Below are 18,451 nucleotides of genomic sequence, written 5' to 3'. Positions count from 1 at the left end.
TCTGGGGTAGCGAATTCCACAGATTCACAGCCCTTTGGGAGAAGTATTTTCTCCTCAAATCTGTTTTAAATTTGCTACCCCTTATCCTGAGATGGATGTATCTCACTCTAGAATGCCCCACAAGAAACATAGAAGGCCCTTCGAGCCTGCTCCTCTATTTGTCATGATCATGGCTGATCGTCCAACTCAAAAGCCTAATCCTGCTTTTTCCCCATAACCGTTGATCCTGCTCGCCTCAAGTGCCATATCTTGAGTGTCTTCAATGTCTTTGCCTCAACTACTTACTGTGGTAATGAATTCCACACGCCCATCACTCTTTGGGTGAAGAAATGTCTCCTCATCTCTGCCCTAAATGGTCTACCCCGAATCAGACTATGGCCCCTGGTTCTGGACACACCCACCATCGGGAATATCCTCCCTGCATCCACCCTATCTAGTCCTCCATGTCTACTTCATCCATTACTTGTATAATTTTATATATACCTCCGATCTCCCTTTATTCTTCTGAATAGGCCTAAACTGCTCAATCTCTCTCCATAAGACAAACTCCTCATCTCAGATGCTTATGTTCATTGGCAAGCAAGTAGTCCTGTGTTGAGCTTCACCAGGTTGACACCTCATTTTTCATTGAACCAGGGTTGATCCCATGGCTTGATGGTAATAATAGAGTGGGGGATATGCCAGATCATGAGCTTAGAGATTGTGACTGAGTACAATTTTGCTTCTTCTGATGCCCCACAGCGCCTCATAGATGCCGAATGTTGACTAGCTAGGTCTGTCCTGAACCTATCCCATTTAGCGCATTAATTATAACAATATTAGGCAGGAACTGAAGAACCTAGATTGGGGGCAGATGTTTGAAGGTAAATCAACATCTGACATGTGGGAGGCTTTCAAATGTCAGTTGAAAAGAATTCAGTACCGGCATGTTCCTGTGTGGAAGAAGGATAAATACGGCAAATTTCAGGAACTTTGGATAAAGAGAGATATTGTCGGCCTCGTCAATAAAAAAGGAGGCATTTGTCAGGGCTCGAAGGCTGGAAACAGATGAAACCTGTGTGGAATATAAGGAAAGTAGGAAGGAACTTAAGCAAGGAGTCAGGAGGGCTAAAAGGGGTCACGAACAGTCATTGGCAAATAGGGTTAATGAAAATCCCACGGCTTTTTACACGTACAGAAAAAGCAAGAGGGTAGCACGGGAAAGGGTTGCCCCACTGAAGGACAGACGAGGGAATCTATGTGTGGAGCCAGAGGAAATGGGCGAGGTATTCACCAAAGAGAGGGAATTGGTGGATGTTGATTCTGGAGAAGGGTGTGTAGATCTCACATTGAGATCCAAAAAGACGAGGTGTTGGGCGTATTGAAAAATATTAAGGTAGATAAGTCCCCAGGGCCTGATGGGATCTACCCCAGAATACTGAAAGAGGCTAGAGAGGAAATTGCTGAGGATTTGAGAAATCTTTGGATCCTCACTGTCTTCAGGTGATGTCCCGGAGGACTGGAGAATAGCCAATGTTGTTCCTTTGTTTGAGAAGGGTAGCAAGGATAATCCAGGGAACTACAGGCCGGTGAGCCTTATGTAAGTGGTAGGGAAATTATTGGAGAGAATTCTTCGAGACAGGATCTACTTCCATTTGGAAGCAAATGGACGTATTGGTGAGAGGCAGCACGGTTTTGTGAAGGCGAGGGCGTTTCTCACTAACTTGATAAGAGTTTTTTGAGGAGGTCACAAAGATGATTGATGCACGTAGGGCAGTGGATGTTGTCTATATGGACTTCAGTAAGGCCTTTGACAAGGTCCCTCATGGCAGACTGGTACAAAAGGTGACGTCACACGGGATCAGGGGTGAGCTGGCAAGATGGATACAGAACTGGCTCGGTCATAGAAGGCAGAGAGTAGCAATGGAAGGGTGCTTTTCTGATTGGAGGACTGTGACTAGTGCTGTTCCACAGGGATCAGTGCTGGGACCTTTGCTGTTTGAGGTATATCTAAATGATTGGAGGAAAATGTAACTGTTTTGATTAGTAAGTTTGCAGATGACACAAAGGTTGGTGGAATTGCGGATTTCTATGAGGACTGTCGGAGGATACAGCGGGATTTAGATAGTTTCAAGACTTGGGCGGAGAGACGGCAGATGGAGTTTAATCCGGACAAATGTGAGGTAATGCATTTTGGAAGGTCTAATGCAGGTAGGGAATATAGAGTGTATGGTAGAACCCTCAAGAGTATTGACAGTCAAAGAGATCTAGATGTACAGGTCCACAGGTCACTGAAAGTGGCAACACAGGTGGAGAAGGTAGTCAAGAAGGCATACGGCATGCTTGCCTTCATTGGCCGGGGCATTGAGTATAAAAATTGGCAAGTCATTTTGCAGCTGTATAGAACCTTAGTTAGGCCACACTTGGAGTATAGTGTTCAATTTTGGTCGCCACACAGCCAGAAGGATGTTGAGGCTTTAGAGAGGGTGCAGAAGAGATTTACCAGGATGTTGCCTGGTATGGAGGGCATTAGCTATGAGGAGATGTTCAATAAACTCGGTTTGTTCTCACTGGAACGACGGAGGTTCAGAGGGGACCTGATAGAGGTCGACAAAATTATGAGGGGCATAGACAGAGTGGATAGTCAGGCTTTTTCCCAGGGTAGAGGGGTCAATTACTAGGGGGGCATAGGTTTAAGGTGGGAGGGGCAATGTTTCGAGGAGATGTACGAAGCAAGTTTTTTTACACAGAGGATAGTGGGTGCCCGGAACTCGCTACCGGAGGAGGTGGTGGAAGCAGGGACGATAGTGACGTTTAAGGGGCATCTTGACAAATACATGAATAGGATGGGAATAGAGGGATACGGACCCCGGAAGTGCAGAAATGAAAAATGAAATGAAGGAAATGAAATGAAAATCGCTTATTGTCACGAGTAGACTTCAATGAAGTTACTGTGAAAAGCCCCTAGTCGCCACATTCCGGCACCTGTCCGGGGAGGCTGGTACGGGAATCGAACCATGCTGCTGGCCTGCTTGGTCTGCTTTAAAAGCCAGCGATTTAGCTCAGTGAGCTAAACCAGCCCCTAGATGATTTTAGTTCAGACGGGTAGCATGGTCAGCACAAGCTTGGAGGCCGAAGGGCCTGTTCCTGTGCTGTGCTTTTCTTTGTTCTTTGGTAGTGGAACACAACGCAAAGGATGGCATTCTCGTTGGGAATCGACAGATGCATCTACTGCAGACATATTGGTCCCTCTTTTTGGTTCCTTCACCACTGTCGCAGACCCAGTCTAGCAGTTATGTTCTTTAGGACTCTGCCTGCTCAGTCAGGGTAGTGGTACCACCGAGCCACTCTTGGTGATAAACATTGAAGTCCTCAGGGCCACCCTCAGTGCTTCCTCCAAGTGGTGGTCAACATCAGCTGAATGTGGGCTGTGCATAGTAATCAGCAAGAGGTTTCGTTGTCCATGTTGACCTGAAGCCATGAGACCTCATGGGGTCCAGAGTTGATGGTGAGGACTCCCAGGGAAGCTCCCTCTCAATTGTATACCACCACCTCTGCTGGGTCTGACCTGCGGGTGAAACAGGTCATGCTCAGGCTTGGTGTCTGGAACTTGGACATGATTCCGTCTGTCAGACGGACTATGTCAGGCTGCTGCTTAACTTGTCTGTGAGACAGCGCTCTAATTTTTGGCACAAGTCCCCAAATGTTAGTAAGGATGTCTAGTTCGATGCTGGGTAATACGTTCGGTTTCTTTTCTTTTTATTGCCTTTGTAGGGGTTTGATACAACTGGCTGGGCCATTCAGATGGTATTTAAGAGTCAACCACATTGCTGTGAATCTAGGTCAGACCAGATGAGGACTGCAGATTTCCTTCTCAGTTAGCCAGCAGGGCTTTTTTCTGACAATCGACAATGGCTGTATGGTCATCATTAGACTTTTAATTCCAGTTATTTATTAGATACACCATCCATCATCGGCTGTGGCGGGATTCGAGCCCAGGTCCTCCGAGGATAACCCTGGGTCTCTGGATCATCAGTCCAGTGACAATATCACTCTGCCACAGCCTTACCATGAGTAATCAGCAGTTTAGTGGGCATAGATTGCTGGAACAGGAGGCAAGTCACATTGTCTAGATTAGCTCAGAACTGGCATCAGATAAGGTAGGAGAGAAATATAGATGTTGAGCGTTAGAACAGGGAGGAGCCTTAAAGGAAATTTCTCCAGGTGGACTAACGGAAGTGAGGGACGCGGCACAGTCAGCTGACTGGCTGTTCTCCGTCTTGATGACAGAGACGTCCATGGCTCCTTACACTTGTTGGAGGTGAGGGTGGAACAAATAGGTGAGTGGCTGAAGACAGTCAGGCTTTATCTTTGCATTTCAGGGTGATCCTGGAATTGTGAATGGTTTTACCAGATGAGAGCAGGACCTGAAGGTGATTTAAGAGGTCCAGCAGTGGATTGTTTTTTTAAAAAGTGTTTTTATTGGTGTTTCATTATTTACATTAGTGTATATAAACAACAGAAAAGAGAAAAACGTGTGAAATATGTTAGCCGGCTAAAACACAAATATCATTACAGATGCACCAAAGAGTGACTTATTGTCTATTTCTTTTGTATTGTTTTGGTGCAAATGCAGGTAGATGGCCGTGTTCTCTGAGGCCCCTTCCATTTCTTTGTGTTTTGGGGTGTACATACAATTCTCATGGTATTCGTCTCTTCCGTGCGTGGTCACCTGCGCCCCACAGCACGTGGAATCCGTTTCCCCCTTTCCTTATTGTGCCTTGCTGCTGCCCAACTCCTCCCTTTTCTGCGCCCCTCCCCTCTCTGCTTGTCACAAACAGGTCTTCAAAGAGTCTGGTGATTTTTTTCCCCCCCCATATATGGTGGAATCCTTCATTTAGCGGGCAGCACGGTAGCATGGTGGTTAGCATAAATGCTTCACAGCTCCAGGGTCCCAGGTTCGGTTCCCGGCTGGGTCACTGTCTGTGCGGAGTCTGCACGTCCTCCCTGTGTGAGCGTGGGTTTCCTCCGGGCGCTCCGGTTTCCTCCCACAGTCCAAAGATGTGCGGGTTAGGTGGATTGGCCATGCTAAATTGCCCTTAGTGTCCTTAAAAAAGTAAGGTTAGGGGGGGGGGTTGTTGGGTTACAGGTTATGGGTATAGGGTGGATACGTGGGTTTGAGTAGGGTGATCATTGCTCGGCACAACATCGAGGGCCGAAGGGCCTGTTCTGTACTGTTCTATGTTCTATGATCCCGCCCCGAATGACAAATGTTATCTTTTCCAATTTTAGGAACTCTGCTCGGTCGGGGAGTCACTCTTGAGGGTCTGGTGGTGCAGCTGCCTTCCATCCGAGTAGAGTCTGCATCGAGCAATCACTGAGGCGAAGGCCAGGGTGTCGGCCCCTCTCCCTGTGAAGAGCTTTGGGCATTCTGACACTCCAAACAATGGCAGTATTGGGCATGGGTTTATTATTATCCCAACCACCCAGGACATAGTCTTGAGGAAGGTGGTCCAAAACCCATTGAGTCTGGGAGAGGACAAGAACCTGAAGCCGGACCCTCTTGACACTGCTAGCACCTATCCTCCTCTTCCAGAAAGAAGCTGCTCATGTGCGTCCTGGTTAGGTGTGCTCTGTGCAACACTTTTAGCTGCGTTAGGCTCAGCCCGGCGCATGAGAAGTTGGAGTTGATCCTGTGCAGCGCTTAGATCCAGGGTCCTCCCCCTATCTCCATGTCCAGCTCCTCCCATTTTTGTCACATCTCATCCAGTGGGCCCTTACCTCTTCAACAGCCGTTGGTACATGTCGCCATATTTACCCCCCAGCAAGTCTGGTGCAAGATGTCTGTCCAATAAGGTGTATCCAGTTGTCTGGGGGGATGTCATTGTCTCCTTGCGGAGGCGGCCTCGCACTTGCAAATGAAATGAAATGAAAATCGCTTATTGTCACGAGTAGGCTTCAATGAAGTTACTGTGAAAAGCCCCTAGCCGCCACATTCCGGCGCCTGTCCGGGGAGGCTGGTACGGGAATCGAACCGTGCTGCTGGCCTGCTTGGTCTGCTTTAAAAGCCAGCGATTTCGCTCAGTGAGCTAAACCAGCCCCTGTGTCCAGCCCTGGACTGTGTCCAGTCTCCATGGGAGTGCTGGGTCTGACCCGTCTCCAACCTCGTCCATGTAGTGTGAAGTGTGGTCCGAGTTTATTGTCACAGGGTATTCCGTCCACAATAGCCTTGGAAGCATCGTTCTCCCCACTAAAAAGTCAATGCCAGAGCTCACTCCCTTTTAGAAGTTGCAGCTTCTCTGTTAGCTTCCCCAGAGCTGCTACTCTACCGTTCACATAACGTTTCTCACCATCGATATCCCTCCATACTCTCCACATCTTGAAAGTGGCGAATATTTTTATGGTATAAATTTATATCCTGCAGATGGGGACTGCAACCGATATACCTTTGAGAATGAAGTGGTACCTGAACTGGTCCGAGGTCCTCAATATGGTACTATCACCTGGCTCCTTGAGTAGGTAGCTGGGGTGCTGTGAGCGAGGCACTGGTCAGTGCCCCAAGGGATGTGCCTGTACAGCAGGCCTCCTCCATCTGAACCCATTCTGCCTTGGGCTCTGGCAACCACCCCACCCTCTCACTGCGTTTGCCGCCCAATGGGAGAGAGCAGCAGGTTCGGTAGAGCCAGGCCTCCCATCTGTCACACTCTTTGTGGGATGGTTTTCCGTATTCTTTCACACCCAGCCGACGGCCATGATTAGTTTGTCAGTCCTGGTGAAGAATAATTTTGGAATGATGATCGGGAGTGATCTAAATAGGAAGAGGAGCCTTGTCAGTATTTCATTTTAGTCATTTGCACCCTTCCTGCCAGAGGTAGTGTGAATGAGTCCCATCTCCAGAGGTCTCTCTTCACATCCTCCACCAGCTGGACAGCTGCGACTTATGGACCTGCGTCCAGTCGTGAGCTGTCTGTATTCCCAGGCACCCGAATTTGGTTTGAGCTAGTTTAACGGTAGCGCCTCCAGCTCTGTTACCCCCCCCCCCCCCCCCCCCCCCCCCACCCCCACCCTTGGGTGTTTAGCGGAAAGACCACTCTTGCTTAGGTTGAGTTTGTAACCTGAGTATGCTCCAAACTCTCTCAGGTATTCTGTTATGTTGCCCATGCTGGCCAGGCGGCTTGAGACATAGAGCAGCAGTTAATGCATATAGATTGAAACTCTGTGATCCCTACCCCCATTCCGAATGCCCATCCATCCCTTCGCTGATCTAAGGGTGATGGCCAGTGTATCAATTGCCAGTGGCAACAGCAGTAGGGAAAACAGGCATCCCTGCCTCGTGCCTGTGTGTAGCCAGAAATATTCCGAACTGGTGGTTGTCCTGCATAATGCTCGCCATGGGAGTGTTGTACAGTACTTTTATTCATGATGTGAAGCCTGGTCCAAACCCAAACTGTTAAAGCATCTCTCTGAGGCACCTTTATTTTACTCGATCGAAGGCTTTCTCAGCATCCAGGCAGACGATCACTTCTGGTGTCCTCCCCATGCCTTTATTGAGCAGAAAAGGGGCAGACCCATGATGATTCAGCCACCCAAGAGGTATTATTTTACAAAATCCCTCTTGTTGGCAAGGAGACTGTGTCCAGTCTCCATGGGAGTGCTGGGCCCGACCCGTCTCCAACCTCGTCCATGTAGTGTGAAGTGTGGTCCGAGTTTACTGTCACAGGGTATTCCATCCACACTAGCCTTGGAAGCCTCGTTCTCCCCACTAAGAAGTCAATGCGTGAATGGGTTTGGGGGAACAAAAACTCCTCTCTTGGGTAGCAGAATCTTCATGGGTCTGCTCAATAAAGGTGTTTAGTTCTCATGCCAATCCTGATATGGCTCCCTTCTTGGCGTTGGACCTCTCTGTTTTTAGGTCTTGCACATAGTTGAAGCCAGGCACCCCCCCCATCCGAACCCCACGATGAGTTTAGGTCAGTTATATTTGCCATTGTTTTCTTAAAAAATTCAGTGTCATCCCAGTTTGGGACGTAAATACTTACCTGAACCAGTGGGGCCCCTTCCTGGATCCCGCTAATCATTAGGAATCATTCCCACGGCTCCGTCACTGTGTTTGTTGCCGTGAACGCTACTTTTTGCTTAATAGTATGTCCATCCCCATCGCCCTTCTGCCGAAGCACGTCTGATTCGTTGTCCCATCCAGATTTTCTTTGCCCTCAGTCGGTATTTCTATCTCAAATGTGTCTCTTGTGGGAAGACTATGTCCGCTCTCAGGCCTTTTGAGATGGGTGGATCTTTTCACTGGCCTTTGAGTCTCCTCGCATTCCAGGTGACTATCCTGATGGGGCGTCTCTGCCCCCCTTCCTCCTGTGGGGTCAGCCGTACCTCTTGGACGTTACCCTGAATGTAGGCTTTTTCTTTGTTCATGGGACATCCAAGGTGGCCTCTGTCATCACTCTCTCTCCAGCTCTCTCCACGTGCCGGCAGTGGATTATTAAACCAGCTATCGACCATATACTTTCAAGCTTGCATTCCCTACATGTACTTTGGGTTCAATCATTGTCAGAGAATGGAATGGTTGATAATACAATAATAATCTTCATTGTCACAAGTAGGTTTACATTGCAATGAAGTTACTGTGAAAAGCCCCTTTTCACCACATTCCAGCGCCTGTTTGAGTGCACAGGGAGAATTCAGAATGTCCAAATTACCTAACAGCACATCTTTCGGGACTTGTGTGAGGAAACCGGAGCACGCGGAGGAAACCAACATAGGCACAGGGAGAACGTGCAGACTCCGCACAGACAGTGACCCAAGCCGGGAATCGAGCCTGGGACCCTGGCGCTTTGAAGCCACAGTGCCAAGCACTGTACTAACGTGCTGGTTTATTTGGCATGGCTTGAAATTGAGACACATTTCACCTCTGCCGATATTAATGGGGATAAATAATGTGTATGGGTTGCAAGGACAACAAAGAATGACAATGTATTTACTTTGAAAGTGACAGGACAAATCAAGGCGACAGTATTGGGCAGCATGGTACCACGTGGCTGGCACTGTGGCTTCACAGCGCCAGGGTCCAAGGTTCAATTCCCTGTTGGGACACTGTGCGGAGTCTGCACGTTCTCCCCGTGTCTGCGAAGGTTTCCTCCGGGTGCTCTGGTGTCCTCCCACAGTCCAAAGACGTGCAGGTTAAGTGGATTTACCATGCTAAATTGCCCTTAGTGTCCAAAAAAGGTTAGGAAGGGTTATTGGGTTACAAGGATAGGGTGGAAGTGAGGGCTTAAAATGGTTTGTTGCAGACTCGATGGGCCGAATGGCCTCCTTCTCACTATGTTCTATGTTCTATTAGAACAGAAAACCTGATCATTGTCAGATCGGTGTATGGGAAGGTTGTGTACAAATTGGTTGTAGAGTTTGCTATGGTACAACAGTGACTACACAGTGTATTTCAAAAACTGTAATGTGCTTTGGGGTGTCTACAGGGCTTGAAAATCACTCAATGAATACAAGTGTCTGCCTCTCTTTTAGTATCAGTAATCATGTTACTCATCATTATTAATTAGATTTATAGTGTTGTGAACACAAGTTTGGGATTTATTTTAATTCCTATTTTTTCTCATTTCTCATCCCCAGGCTGGATGATACCCGTCTTTCAGATGCGTGTATCAGTGACCTCGTCTCTGCCCTCAGTTCAAACAAATCGGTGACAGGGCTGAACCTGGAGTTAAACTCCTTCACAGACCGATCCATCCCAATGCTACTCCAACTCATAAAAAACTGTAGCAGTCTGGAGCGGATCGAGTGAGTGTCTTTTATTAATGATTAAATTAATAGCTAAAATATTAATGGGATTCAGTCACTTCTTTTGAAATATTTGTCTAATTGTCATTAAAATATCCCAGTCTCGCTTTATTTTTATTCTTGTTCAATCTGTTGAACCTTGTTTAATCTAAAATCTCTTACAGACTGTGGGACAATCGGTTCAGTTCAACTGGAAAAAATCAACTGAAGTCACTCCAGGATATAAGACATGGACTGAGTGTGGAGTTGACATCAAGTTAACTTACAAACATTGCTGCTCTCCTTCTGTGAACATTTATCTCTGATTTCCTGACCCTCCCCTTTAACCAGCCGGGCTCCAGGTTGAAATCCTATTGGCCGTTTCCCGGTTTCCAGCTGGAGCTGAGTGAGTGTCACCTCCCATTGTGACATCAGAGGCCCAGCAACAGCGTCACCAGACTCCGCCTCCCGACTCCACAGCGCTGCTTATACAGGAGATCCGGGGCTGAATGTTCCCCAATGGGGCACTGGGGAATGCACTGTGGAATTGTTCATACAGGAAGATACCAGGGTGGGCTGCAGTGGGACACTGACAAATACACTCCGTATTCCTGGGGTTGGGCAGAACATTGATCAGGGTTTCAAGCCAGTGACGGTTCGAAATTTAGTCTGTGTCTGGACAGAATGGAGACAGGATATAATCAACTGGGATGAGTCTCCATGTCAAACAGTCATTGTCTCTTGTGTCCGATGGAGTGTATACTATTGGGGAGGTTGTGACCTCCAAAATTAGATTTTGAAAATGCAGAATCAGCTCAAACAAATATTCTGAGAAAAAAAGATGAATGGATGTGTTAGCCAGATCCACATCGCTTTGTACAATGATTTATACTTGTAAACATTTCTAAATTTGTTAAACTTTACCTGCCTCTTGAGTTTTGTACATTATATTATGAATTTTGTAAATTGCACTATGAATTTTGAGTTTTATTCTATGAATACTGATGGAAATTGTTATTTTGTAATATTGAATTAAAATTAAATTTTGTAAAAAAACTCTATTCTATGAATACTGATGGGAATTTGTTATTTTATAAAATTGGCTTAACAGGCACAATTCAGGTTGTCGTAACAATGTTTCAGACTGTTTTGGCCAGAACCACAAAAAGCTGAGTGTGGATCAGAAGCAATTTCCATGAGAGAAACGTCAGAGGATAAATAAACATTGTTATTTGAGGAAGTAGTAGACATCTGTCTCTCTCGGGAAACGGTGGACTGTGCCCCATGGGGTGAATTTCACTTCTGGATTACCCGGGGTGAATGTCACTTCTCGGTCACTGGATCGACTATCACCTGTTATGGCTGTAGAGGTTATCTGCTAAGTTGCAGTCCCTTACACAGCTGAATAGTCTTTAGTTGGCAAGTTTTTCCCCGTTCCGCCTGGTTCCCTTTTCTGACAACAGGACATTTCTTTTGTCCTTTATTTTCTCCACATCCATCCTGACTGCTTGTCTGCTGGCCCTCTGGTCAGCAGCAAAGACTTCCCGTGCATAAACTGTGATGCGGGTAATCGTCTTGCTTACCGATGTCCCTGTATCACAGACTTGGGTGACCTGTTGGTATCGCGTCAATAGCAAGCTCACCATAGAGCATTGCCTTGGGAATGTGTACATCATCCATTTGGCACACAAGACCCAGCCTCTCCACTGATTTGAGATGGCAAACATGCTGGGGATCCCTGTACGCCGGTGTATTTTCATATTTAGCATTCTTTACTGCCAAGACTTGTTCGAGACAGCAGAGGTGGAAGCAGTTCAGATGTCTTTCTTGGCGAGCATAATTGGTCTATGCTTCGCTCCTGTAAAAGAAGATGCTGGGAATACAGGCCAGGTATTTTCAGTTAGTCTGCTGTTGGTCCACGCAAGGGACAGATTGCTGGTAATTGTTGATGCAAGGTATGTGATGCTTTGACATTCTCTGGAGCGAGGTTGTCAATGTTGATGGAAAATGTAGCCCTGGTCCATAACTTTGGTCTTCCTGAGGCTTAATTTCAGCAAATCTCTTGTGTACAAATATACTTGTTAGGAGCAGTAGTAGGTCACTTGGCCCCCAAGCCTGCTCCACCGTCCAATAAGATCATGGCTGATCTGATTGTAACTTCACCCCACATTCCTGCCTTCTCCTGAATACCTTTCACCACTTGATAATCAAGAATCTATCCAGCTCTGTCTTCGATTCTGTTTCACTTCTTTTTGACAAAGAGTGTTCCAGAAACTCATGACCCTCTGAGAGAAATGATTTCCCCTAATCTCCATTTAAAATGAGAGACTCCTTATTTTTAAACAATGACCCCCTAGTTCTAGATTCTTTGACAAGAGGAAACCTCGCAACATGCACCCTGTCAATACCCTCAAGTGTCTTAAAGGTTGCGATCAAGTCAAACCTTTGCTCAAAAGACAACCTGTCCAATCTGGTGTTAGTCCAGTAAACTTTCTCAGGACTTACATATTTCCTTAAATATGGATACCTATACTGTGCACTACTCCAGATGTGGTGTCACCAATGCCCTCTATAACTGAAGGTAACTTCCCTATTTTTGTATTCAATTCCCCTCATAATAAATGACCCAGCTTCTTGGCTGAAGCCTGACCACACCAGTGTTTGATCAGTGTGACAGTCAGTGCTCTGATTACTGCAGATAATAAGAACACTGATGAGGGTAAATCCCCAGCTCATTTTCTCTACAGTAAACCCCTCACCAATGCCTCTTGCACCCTCGCCCCCAAGAACAAGTGCAAGGAACTCATGCACCTCGTTGTCACTCGGATTGAGACATTTTCTCTACAGCCAACCCCTCACCGATGTCTCCACCACTCCCCCCACCTCCCAAGAACAAGTGCAAGGTACCCATGTACCTCGATGTCACTCAGATTGAGACATTTTCTCTACAGCAAACCCCTCACCGATGTCTCCACCACTTCCCGCCCCCCACTTCCCAAGAACAAGTGCAAGGAACTCATGTACCTCGTTGTCACTCAGATTGAGACATTTTCTCTACAGCAAACTCCTCACCGATGTCTCCACCACTCCCCCCACCTCCCAAGAACAAGTGCAAGGTACTCATGTACCTCGTTGTCACTCAGATTGAGACAATCTGATCAGCGGCCTCTGTTGAGTCACCCCTTTCGAGTCGTCCACCAGACCAAACTTATTTTTAAGTTACGACCCACCACTAGACCTGATCTTTCCAGCATCACTCCTCCTATTTAAAATGCCCCAATGGTAAGATTTGCATGTGCTTAAATAGAACATTTTAGATTACCCACTCATAAAGTGGGTACTACCTTCAGGGGTTAATCTTAAGGGGCCATGTGAGCGTTGCTCAGCCTGGTGTTTACGTGAGGGGGCTGTCTTGCTGGTAAATATATTTGTGTCTGTGCCTCTTCCTATTTCCTAATAAATGCATTGATAAAGCTAGAAAAGACTTATTTACATTTGACTTGTGTTTGCACCTATTTTGTGGCAAAAAAGGGACATTAACGTTGTGAGAATGCTTGGGATTCCCCGGTGCACTTGAGAGCTCATTCGGAGTTCCATAGCTCAAAATGCGGAAAACCCTGAGTTAGCCAAACTTCTATCCATGCTAATATTCTACCCCCAACATTTATTAAGTAGCCTTCTGTGTCGTATCTTATCAAATGCAGTTTGGAAAACCAAGTATATTATGTCAACAAGTTCCCCTTGATCTATCCGGTTCATGACCACCTCAGAATTCTCATAAATGTTTCAGGCATGATTTTCCCCTTCATGAAATCACGCTGACTCTGCTTGATTACATTATGTACTTCTAAATGTTCTGCTACTACATTTATAATGGAAGTGAACATTTCCCAATGACAGATGGTAAGCTAACTGGCCTATTTTTTGTCTTCCTTTTTCCATGGAACCCACTTCTGGTTCCCTTAATCCCTATTCCCACTAAAGTGCTAATTACAAACTTCTCCGATTAATTCCCATGTTTCCTAATAGATCGCACTTTCTTCAGGTGTCGACCTTCTCTCCTTTAAATCTTCCATCAATTCTGCCTGAAAAATCGGAATCCTCAAAATCTCCTTTCAAGCTATGAACCAATCTCTAAACTTCCTTTCCTCTTAATATGCTGTTACTTCTCAAATTCCATCTTTCCAGGATGCTGCCCCTTAGCAACATCATCCGATGACACTGCATTAGTTTTCACATGTACATTGAGACGAGTGAGCTCTACCACTGCATCTCCTGACTCGTTTTCTCCCTCAATACTACCCATTTGAGTGCAGCACTTCCTCGGCACTGTACCTCCAACAGTACTGCTATCCATTAGTTCTTCCCCTCTGACTGCTCCCTCAGTAATTATCCTCCACCAGTGCAAGTCTTACTCGATACTGCCCCTCGGACGGTGCTGCATTTCTTCCGTGCAGCTCCTGAGACAGTTCAGCAATCCCTCAGTGCTAACCCTCCATCAGTGCAGTATTCCCTCAGTACATCATCTGACAGTCCATTTGATCCCTTGAGCTTGCTCCACCACTTAATAAGATCATGGCTCATCTGATTGTATCCTCAAATCTACATCCTGCCTACTCACGATAACGTCACATAGGTGTTTACAGCATGGAAACAGGCCCATCGGCCCAGCTGGTCCATGTCGCCCAGTTTCTATCACTAAGCTAGTCCCACTTGTCTGCATTTGGCCCATATCCCTTTATACCCACTCTGCCGATGTAACTGTCTAACTGCTTTTTAAAGAACCAAATTGTACCAGCCTCTACCACTGACTCTGGCAGCCCGTTCCAGATGCTTACCACCCTCCGTGTGAAGACGTTTCCTCTCTGGTCTCTTTTGTATCTGTCTCCTCTCACGTTAAACCTATGCCCTCTAGTTCTAGACTCCTCTACCTTTGGGAAAGGATGTTGACTATCTACCTTATCGATGGTCCTCATTATTTTATAGACCACTATAATATCATCCCTAATACTCCTACGCTCCAGGGAAAAATGTCCTAGCCTATCCAGTCTCTCCTTATAACTTAGACCATCAAGTCCTGGTAGCATCTTTGTAAATCTCTCCCGTGCTCTTTCTAGTTTACCAATATCCTACCTATAATATGGTGACCAGAGCTGAACACAATATTTCATGTGTGGTCTTAACAATGTCTGTACAACTTCAACAAGACATCCAACTCCTGTATTTAATATTCTGACCAATAAACCCTAGCATTCTTCACCACCCTGTCCACCTGCGACTCCACCTTCAAGGAGCTATGAACCTTATTCCTAGATCTTTGTTCTGTAAGTCTCCCCAACTACCTACGGTTAACTGTCATGATTTGATCTCCAAAATGCATCACCTCACGTTTATCCAAATTAAACTCCATCTGTTATTCATTGGCCCACTTACCCAATTGGTCATGTTCCTATTGCAAACAGATCCCTTTGCTAACCAATAATCTAGCTCTGCCTTAAAAATACTTGAAGACTCTGATTCCACTACCTTTTCAGTGAGAGTTCCAAAGATTCCCAATGCTCTGAGAGAAAACATTTCGCCACAATTACATTTTAAATTGGCAACCTCATATTTTTAAATTTCCCATCCTATCTACATTCACCCTGTCAAGACCCCTCAGGATCCTATGTTTCAGTCAATTCGCCTCTTACTCTTCTGAACTCCAACGGATGAAAATCTAGTCTGCACAACCTTTTCTCATAAAACAACCTACCCAAGCATTTGTCTGGCAAATCTTCAAACTGCTTCTAATGCATTTATAAGCTTTCTTAAATAAGGTGAACAATACTGTACACATTACTCCTGATATGGTCTCACTCGTGCTCTACAACTAAGCATAACCTCCCTACTATATGCATTGTCTCGCAATAAATGACTAATTACTTGCTATTCCTGCATACTTGCCATTTGCAATGAATGCACTAAGGCACCCAGATCCCTCAACATCTCAGAGCTTTGCAAACTCTCACTATTCAAATATAATGCTGCCAATGTATTCTTCCTGCAAAACAAGAAACTTTCACATTTTCACACATTATATTCCATTTCCAGATCTTTTCCCACTCAACTTGTTTGTCACTTTGTAGCCTCCTTATGTCCTCATCACAACTTATTTTGCTCCCTATCTTTGTGTCATCAGCAAATCTCACTACCACATAATCCATCCCTTCATCCAAATCATTTATATATATATATTGTAAACAGTTGCGGTCCCAGCACTGATCCCAGTGACACACCACTTGGTAAATCTTGCCAACCTGAGGTTAAATGTGATTTCTCTTTCACAAAACCCAGTTGAGTCTGCCCAATTACTGTAAGCTTATCCAAGCTTAACCCATAACCCAGTAAACCTTTTTGGACTCGAAAGGCAATTTAACATCGCCAATCCACCTATCCTGCACATCATTGGACTGTGGGACGAAATCAGAGCACCCGGAGGAAACCCACGCCAACACAGGGAGAATATCCGCACAGAAGGTGCATGGAATCGAACCTGGGACCCTGGAGCTGTGAAGCAAGTGTGCTAACCATTGTGCTATCGTGCTGATGATCATGGTTGATCATCAAATGGAATAACATGTTCCGATTTCCTAAATATCCTCTGATCCCTTTAACTGCAAAGCTATATCTAACCCACTCTTAAAAGAAATACACGTTTTGGCCCCACTGCTTTCTCTGATAGAGAATTTCACAGGCTTACCACTCTCTGAGTCAAGAAATTTCTCCTAATCTTAGTCCGAAATGGTTTATCCCGTTTCTTCAGACTGCGAACCTGGTTCTGGACTTCCCCCACCATCAGGAACATACTTAGTGCATCTACCATTTTTGCTGCTGTTAGAATTTGATAGATGTTTTTGAGATCCCCCCCCCCCCCCCGCCCCACACCACATCTCCCTGCCGCCCGCCTTCTAAACTGCAGCAAATATAATCCTAACCGACTTGACTTCTCCTCATACGTCAGTCCCATCATTGCAGGAATCAGTTTGGTATCCGACTCTGCACTCCATAACAAACATCCTTCCTCACATAGGGAGACCAAAATTGCACACAATATTCTAGGTGCAGTCTCGCCAGGGCCCTGTATATTTACAGCAAGTCATCCCTGTTCCTGTACTCGAATCTTCTCGATATGAAGGCCAATATATAATTTCCTTCACCACCTGCTGCATTTGCTTGCTTACTTTACTTGCTGTAACTGCTGTACGATCACTCACCCCTCTCACTCTATAGCCATTTAGATAATACTTTGTCTCCCTGTTTTTGCGATCAAAGTGGATACCTTCACACGTATCCACATTGTACTGCATCTGCCAGACATTTGCCCACTCACTCAACTTGTCCAAGTTACAGCAAAGCATGTCTGCACCCTCCTCCTGGCTCACCCTCTCACCCAGCTTTTTGTCATCAGCAAATTTTGAGATATTACATTTAGTTCCCTCATCTAAATCATTAATATGCATTGTGAATAACTGGGGTCCATATTGATTCCTTTGGGACCCCACAAGTCAGCAAGGTAGCACAAGTGGATAGCACTGTGACTTCACAGTGCCAGCGTCCCAGGATTGATTCCCCGCTGGGTCATTGTCTGTGAGGAGTCTGCATGTTCTCCCCTTGTCTGCGTGGGTTTCCTCTGGGTGCTCCGATTTCCCCACAGTCCAAAGACATGCAGCTTAGAAGGATTGGCCACGATAAATTGCCCTTCATGACCAATTAAAAAAAGGTTAGGAGGGGTTATTGGGTTACAGGGATAGGGTGGAAGTGCGGGTTTAAGTGTGTCCGGGCAGAATGGCCTTCTTCTGCACTGTATGTTCTATGTTCATCCATGCTATATGGGAAAAAGACCTATTTATTCCTGCACTTTCTTTCCTGTATGCGAACCAATTATCTATGCATCTCAACACAATACCCAATCACAAGCTCTTTAATCTGACACGCTCATCTCGCATGTGGGACTTTGTCGAAAGCTTTCTGAAAGTCCAATTGAATTACTTTAATTTAATGCCCCCCTTCACCAATTCTACCAGTTACAACTTCAAAGAATTCCAGTAGATTTGTCAAGCATGATTTTCCTTTCTTGAATCCATGCTGACTTCCTCCAAGTGCTGTGCTATTAAATATTTTATAATGGACTCCAGCATTTCCCCCACAAGTGACGTCAGGCTTACTGGCCCATAATTCCATATTTTCTTTGTCCCTCCCTTTTTATTTAGTTAAAGTTTTAGAGTACCCAATTCAGTTTTTCCAATATTAAGGGGCAATTTAGCGTGGGCAATTCACCTACCCTGCACATTTTTTGGGTGTGGAGGCTAAACCCATGCAAACACAGGGAGAATGTGCACTCTCCAAACAGACAGTGACCCAGAATCGAACCTGGGACCTCAGCGTTGTGAGGCAGCAGCACTGACCACTGTGCCACCATGCTGTTCTATATCTCCCTTTTTAAATCATGGTGTTACATTAGCTATCCTCCAATTGTAGGAAATGTTCCATTATTTCTAGGGGCAATTCCATAAGTACTCTGGGATGTACATTATCAGGTGCACGGATTTATTGGCTTTCAATCCCATCAATTTCCCCCACACCATTTTCCTACTAATACTGATTTACTCTATTTCCTCCATCTCTGTGAACCCAATGTTTCCCAACATTTCTA

The 18,451-nt window shown here is 45.7% G+C and overlaps 1 protein-coding gene across 2 annotated transcripts in view; it reads left to right on the top strand.

Annotated features, from left to right (window-relative positions):
• Nucleotides 1-10,820, top strand: part of LOC119967817 (NACHT, LRR and PYD domains-containing protein 3-like) — a 58,757-nt gene extending 47,937 nt beyond the window's left edge. For both annotated transcript variants that reach the window (XM_038800830.1, XM_038800829.1), the window contains exons 13-14: nt 9,613-9,780; nt 9,945-10,820. In XM_038800830.1, the coding sequence (XP_038656758.1) occupies nt 9,613-9,780; nt 9,945-10,041 (265 nt within the window). In that variant the 3' untranslated portion in view covers nt 10,042-10,820. The remainder of the gene's footprint in view (nt 1-9,612; nt 9,781-9,944) is intronic.
• The last annotated feature ends 7,631 nt before the right edge of the window (nt 10,821-18,451 follow it).

Source organism: Scyliorhinus canicula, chromosome 6 (assembly GCF_902713615.1).
Source record: "Scyliorhinus canicula chromosome 6, sScyCan1.1, whole genome shotgun sequence".
NCBI classification, from domain to species: domain Eukaryota; kingdom Metazoa; phylum Chordata; class Chondrichthyes; order Carcharhiniformes; family Scyliorhinidae; genus Scyliorhinus; species Scyliorhinus canicula.
Note: the sequence above shows the minus strand (reverse complement) of the source record. Positions and strands in the feature narration are given on the sequence as shown.